Below are 5,853 nucleotides of genomic sequence, written 5' to 3'. Positions count from 1 at the left end.
AGTAAGTAGATAAAACCATAAATAATTAATTTTAATTAATTAATAACCAAATCTATAAATCAATCAACAAGCCAATCAAATCACTCAATCAATCAATCAATCATCGATCAATCAATCAATCAATCAATCTATCTATCTATCTATCTATCTATCAATCAATCAACCGATCGATCGATCAATCAATCAATCAATCAAATCAAATCAAATCAATCAATCAATCAATCAATCAATCAATCAATCAATCAATCGATCGATCGATCAATGTAATGTGTTACAAACATCTCCTCAGGCCCAGCATCGACCCCCACACGACCATACAGAACCGCATGCTCCGCTCCACGTCCAACATCCACTTCCAGCCGCACTACCTGGACCCTCACTACAACGACGTCTACGAGAGGCCCGACTTCTCCGGCGTCAAACAACCGCCAGCGGGCTCAGTCCGCGGCGCTTCTGCCTCTGCCAACTCTGCCACCGCCGCTGCTCACCAGCAGTCCACCGCCTTCAGCAACAGTCTGGCGTTCGGGAAAGGAATGAGCAGCGCGCGCTCTAGCTCCAGCAGCACCTACACCTACCCGGCCAACTTCAACGCCAATGTGAGCAACGTGCACGGAAAGCGGATCGCTACAGCTGCCGCGGCTGCTGCTGCTACTACGGCTGTATCAGCGGGAAACGCCCCCCGCGACGCGGTGAAAGGCGCCGCTGGTTTCTTTAGTGGTGGTAGTGGTAGTGGTGCTGGTGGTAATGGCAATGCCAGTGGAGGAGGTGGAGGTGGTGGTGGCGGTGTTCCGACGCTGAGCGGGCTCGACGCGGCGAACAGCGAGATCGCCAAGCGTGTGTCACCGCTCGCCGCCGAGGAGGGCGTGAAGGTCGTGGTGACGTCAGCGAGCTCCTCCTCGCCCAATGAGAGCTTCACGGCTGGCGAAGGGGGCGTGTACAGGAAGACCTCTACGACCACCACGACAACGCCCCTCGCCCCGACCCCTGAGGTGAGGCTGAACGGCGCACATGTCTCTGATGTTCCCGCGCCTAGGTATGAAGAGGTCATGGGTCACAACGCAGGGAGCGCAACCCTGGAGATGAGGGATGAGACCACGTCCAAACACTGAGGAAAGTTACAGGGATACAATCCACCCATTGTCGATAAATGAAATTGTCCAAGACGACTACCCACAGTCAATAATCAAAGCTGTCCAAAACGACCCGGGGCAAAGACTTTTCCTTCGATTTTCTCAAAACAGCATTTTTCGGGATAGCCCCCTTGTGCTTAAAAGCGACCATATAGAAAAAAAACCGCAAGGTGGTTGGGGGTTGAGGGGGGGAGTGATTGTCTTGGACAGGTGGTTGTCTTAGACAGGTGGTCGTTAGAGCAGGTTTAAGTGTAACAAGATGGAGAAAGTATCCTTTGGACTGGGTATCGAGGTGGGAGGGTGGAGATTGAGGTAGAGGGTAGAGATAATCAAGAAATCAAACACACACATGCATACACACACATATGTACACACATACACACACACACACACACACACACACACACACACACACACACACACACACAAACATGTACGCATAAAGATGTGTGTATGTGTGTGCTTGTATTATCATGTTTGTGTTTGTGCGAGAGACGTCTGTGTCTATCTGTATGTTATATATCTCTGTGAGAGACAGACAGACAGATGGACAGATAGACAGAGAGAGAGATAGGGATAGAAAGAGAGAGGGGGCGACATACTCGGAAAGGGTAGGAGGTATAATGTGTGTGACAGATAGAAAGAGAGAAAGGGAGAGGGAGAGTGGGGGGGGGGGGCAAAAAGAGAGGCCGAGAGAAGATTGAGAGAAGGGGTACAGAGAAAGAGAGAAGATTTAAAGAGACAGTGAGAGAGAGAGCGAGAGAGCGAGAAGATTTAGAGAGACAGTGAGAGAGAGAGAGAGAGAGAGAGAGAGAGAGAGAGAGAGAGAGAGCGAGAGAGAGAGATGGGGTATCGGTTTGTGTGTTTGAGGGGGCTGGGAGAGGGGGGGTGCGAGAGGTTGTATTGTTGAAATGATCATGACATGAGTAGCACACGCAGAAACTGGCGTACACTTATCTACGATAAATCTGACCTGTATATTACGGTTGTGATGATGAATTGTACAGATGAAAATAATTCTACATTCCTGAACATAATGGAAAGCCTGTATAGCATGCATCTATGTGTTTTTCGTTCACTCTCTGACACCCCGGTTACACGCAACGATAAATTGTACAAAAACTGGACGATCTATCGATCATGAGACAAATCGTCAGGTGTAACCACAAAATGGTGCAAAATTTGGGCGATTGAACGATGGCTGGGAGACTCGGTCGAGAAATCAAGCGCTGCTTGATATTTTCCGTGCGACCACGGTCAGATTTGGGCAGACGCGCTGTGACCTAGAATCACTTTAAACGTTGCCACCGTGCAGGATTAGACTTAGGGCTCAAATTTTTTAAAAATAATTATCGCAGGTAAAAACGGATTTCATATTCGGAACCAGCGTCTCAAAATAAGCATACTTGCTCGCGGTGAACCTGATTTGATGCGTTATTATGTAAATTTTACCAGTTTTATTATTTAGTTGATCGCCAATGGTGAAGTTGTGTATCAAGGTCACCCAGTGCGTTGCACATCTGCAGTCAAGTCAATATTCCAAACTGTCATACATGTATCATCTATACAATTTTAGTATGGTTCATTGTATACATACTGTTGCCTGCCTTTTTAGGTTTCACATTTTTTAAAAAATAGAATGGAACAATCGATATGAATATCGAAGTTATGCTTCTGTTCTGAAGTGTTCCAAAATAATACACATCGTGTCTTCTAGCCTTGTCGAATGACCAGAAAGCGCGCCCTTGTAGAGTTAATGGCTGAGTGACACACACAATATCTTCGGTGTCGTGGACAATCCACTTAAGTTCATTTGGGTACTTTTTACACCAGAGACCATATAAAAAACCCTACTTTTTTTATTGTGCTGTTCCTATCAGGAATCAGGAAAAGCAAGAAAACTGTAAGCTTTGACCATAGAATTAAACTGCAGTTTTGGTGATGTTGAAAGGTGCATCTTTGATAGAGTTTTGGAAGGGTGTCAAAATAATTCGAAAATTCTCAAAACTTGGACTTAAGTGGTGTGCTTGCGATAGCGACAGTGTTATGTCATTAATTAATGGTCTACGTTTAGGCTGATAATGACATCAGTATATAATTTGTGGATAACATGCTACAACGTTGTGTATCTTTTGCAGTAAGAGAAGAGAACAGATTCGGTGATATTTGATACTGATTTTTTGGGGACAGGGTAAAGGAGCCATATTATGAAATCTTGTTTACTGTTTTGCGGAGTGTATGCAAGACTGTGGTATAATATTTTGTTTAATTCTTCATGTCGTGTTTCATTCACGTAACAGCGACATGTGTTGTGCCTTTTCTACTTGTGATTAATTAGTTAAAGGCAGTTTATAATTAATTACGTGAATGTGTCTATTGCAGGAAGTATTGTTTGTTTAACGAGAGGTGGTATCCATGTGATATTTGGCTGATAGTGACGTTAATGGGTCTGAGTTTTGTGCTTGTTTGTTTGCTTGTTTGCTTTTGACGACTGAGTGAGTAATAGCGCAATTATAGCACGTAGTAATGATCAGTGAATTCTACGAAATGACAAAATATGTCTCTGCTATGGGCCAGAAAGATAATGATAATAGTAATGATGATAATAAGAATGATAATAATGATAATGTGTGATCAGATCTGTCGATACAACGAAGGTGCACGTGACATTATGCTTTAACTTTGTTCGTCTTCTTGGTCAGAGGAAGAATTGGGAAGATTAAATTGAATGATAATACAATAATAATGATGATAATATCAGGTTCAAAATTGCTGTGTAACTGTTCGGGTGATTTTTTACTTTTTTTTAAATTTATTTTTTTTTGGGGGGGGGGGGAGACGCACCAAGTTACTTTGTATTCATTTGTGTTGAGAGAAGAGAAAAGTACACAAGGTTTGAATATTTTTACTTCGATGAATTGATTAGTAAAAAGAAACTTTATTTTTGCTTTATGAAGTCTTTATTTATTTATTATTTTTATTTTTATTTATTTATTTATTCATTTATGTATTTATTTATTTCGGGAGAAGGTCGACGAGAGGGCTATGGAAACAGCTGTAAAGATAAAGACAATCATAAACATCATAAGTATGAAATTGTCCATGAATATGGAAATGTGTGTGTGTGTGTGTGTTAGTGTGTGTGTTTGTGTGTGTGTGTGTGTGTGTGTGTGTGTGTGTGTGTGTGTGTGTGTGTGTGTTTGTGTGGCACAGAGAGGGAGAGCGAGAGGAGAGAGTGATGAGAGAGATGAAGTGAAGATAAATGAGAATGAGATAAAGAGAGAGGCGAGAGAGAGAGAGAGAGAGAGAGAGAGAGAGGGAGAGAGAGAGAGAGAGAGAGGGAGAAGGAGAGAGAGAGAGAGAGATACTGTAGATAGATACTGTAGATAGACAGACAAAGAGAAACAGACGGAGAGAGAAATAGACTTATTATAATTGTAATTGCCAAATAAACCAATGCCCAAGTAGTGTGCGCGTTTTTACAAAGACGTTTATTCAAGATCTCGCTGCTCAATGAAAACTATTATTTCAATTAATTACTTATTTTCTTCTACCTAATCACATTCCATCATCATTACTTAACCCTTTTTGATCTCGAGCGACTGACTATGTATGAACGTCAAAACAAACGAAGGGACCAAGGGAAAAACAGTCGCTGTTAAGGACAAGCGGCTAACCCAGATGTCGGGGGTTTCCAGAAATCTTGACCTACACCAAAAGTGGGCTTTGCACTACCTTTAGGAGACATTTGTTTTCATTGGTGTGTATATTTGTTTGGTTATAGAGAAAACTCTCCTTGTCTTTCATAGAGACTGAACAAGGGGCAAAAACTTGACCTTCGATTTTCTCAAAACAGCATTTTTTAGGGGGGGGGGGGGGGGAGATAGCCCCCTTGTACTTAAAAGCGACCAAACAAGGTACGTCCACTTTCACTTTTTTTTAAATCAGAACGAAACGAGAGAAAACACCACCAGAAAAAAAAAACAGGATACTATAGCCCGTACCTGTAACAGCACCCGTACAATATCCCGATGAAACCAGCCATGCTAATAACCAGATAAGTCACTCACAAACTGCAAAATTGGGTTCATCCCTTCGTCAACTGGTATAACATTTTTGGAGGTTTGTTGGTTTTTTTAGCAGTTTAACGGGAGTGCAAAATGGTCTGGCAGCGAACGAGTTTAGAACTAACCAAGTCCGTCATTTAGACAAGCGAAAAATAGGGTAACTTGTGCCTGGAGTATTTCGATTCAGCCTTTTTTTTCTTTTTTCTTTTTCATTTTTCTTCTTTTTTTTTTCTTTTTTTTTTTAAACGTGACCTTTTCATATGTCTCTCGGTCTGTGTTGTGAGTCTGCACTGCCGCCTTCTGTGGCTGTATACCGCTAATACAAAGTTAGAATGTCTTTTACTTTTGTTTTCTTTTTTAAAAAAACATTTTTAAATAAAGAAATAAAGCGATTGAGGTTTCGAAATTATGACTTTCGCAGTTTTAAAAACTGTGACTTTTGAGAAAAGTCCATATTTTTAGGATATGTAGGGGCATTTTTTAACTTTGAAAAAGTCCAAAAAAAACCAACCCCGTAGCTTTACGGTATCATCGACGTGACTCTAAATATGAATTCTGCACAAACGGCGTTTTTTACTTTACAACCTCTCTACATTCCAATCTGAGAGTGACCGTGCCTGCCAAAGACACCCACATTCCACAGTTCCGGTACCTCT

The 5,853-nt window shown here is 42.0% G+C and overlaps 1 protein-coding gene across 1 annotated transcript in view; it reads left to right on the top strand.

Annotated features, from left to right (window-relative positions):
• The window catches only part of LOC101859059, a gene marked incomplete in the record, with an annotated part of 22,719 nt that extends 20,872 nt beyond the window's left edge, over positions 1-1,847 (top strand). Inside the window, 1 exon segment of the mRNA XM_005089740.3 lies at positions 287-1,847. Coding sequence (XP_005089797.2) covers positions 287-1,109 — 823 coding nt within the window.
• Positions 1,848-5,853: the final 4,006 nt, after the last annotated feature.

Source organism: Aplysia californica, unplaced genomic scaffold (genome assembly GCF_000002075.1).
Source record: "Aplysia californica isolate F4 #8 unplaced genomic scaffold, AplCal3.0 scaffold00008, whole genome shotgun sequence".
In the NCBI taxonomy this organism is placed as follows: domain Eukaryota; kingdom Metazoa; phylum Mollusca; class Gastropoda; order Aplysiida; family Aplysiidae; genus Aplysia; species Aplysia californica.
The sequence above is the reverse complement of the archived record's forward strand: the minus strand, read 5'-3'. Positions and strand labels throughout refer to the sequence as shown.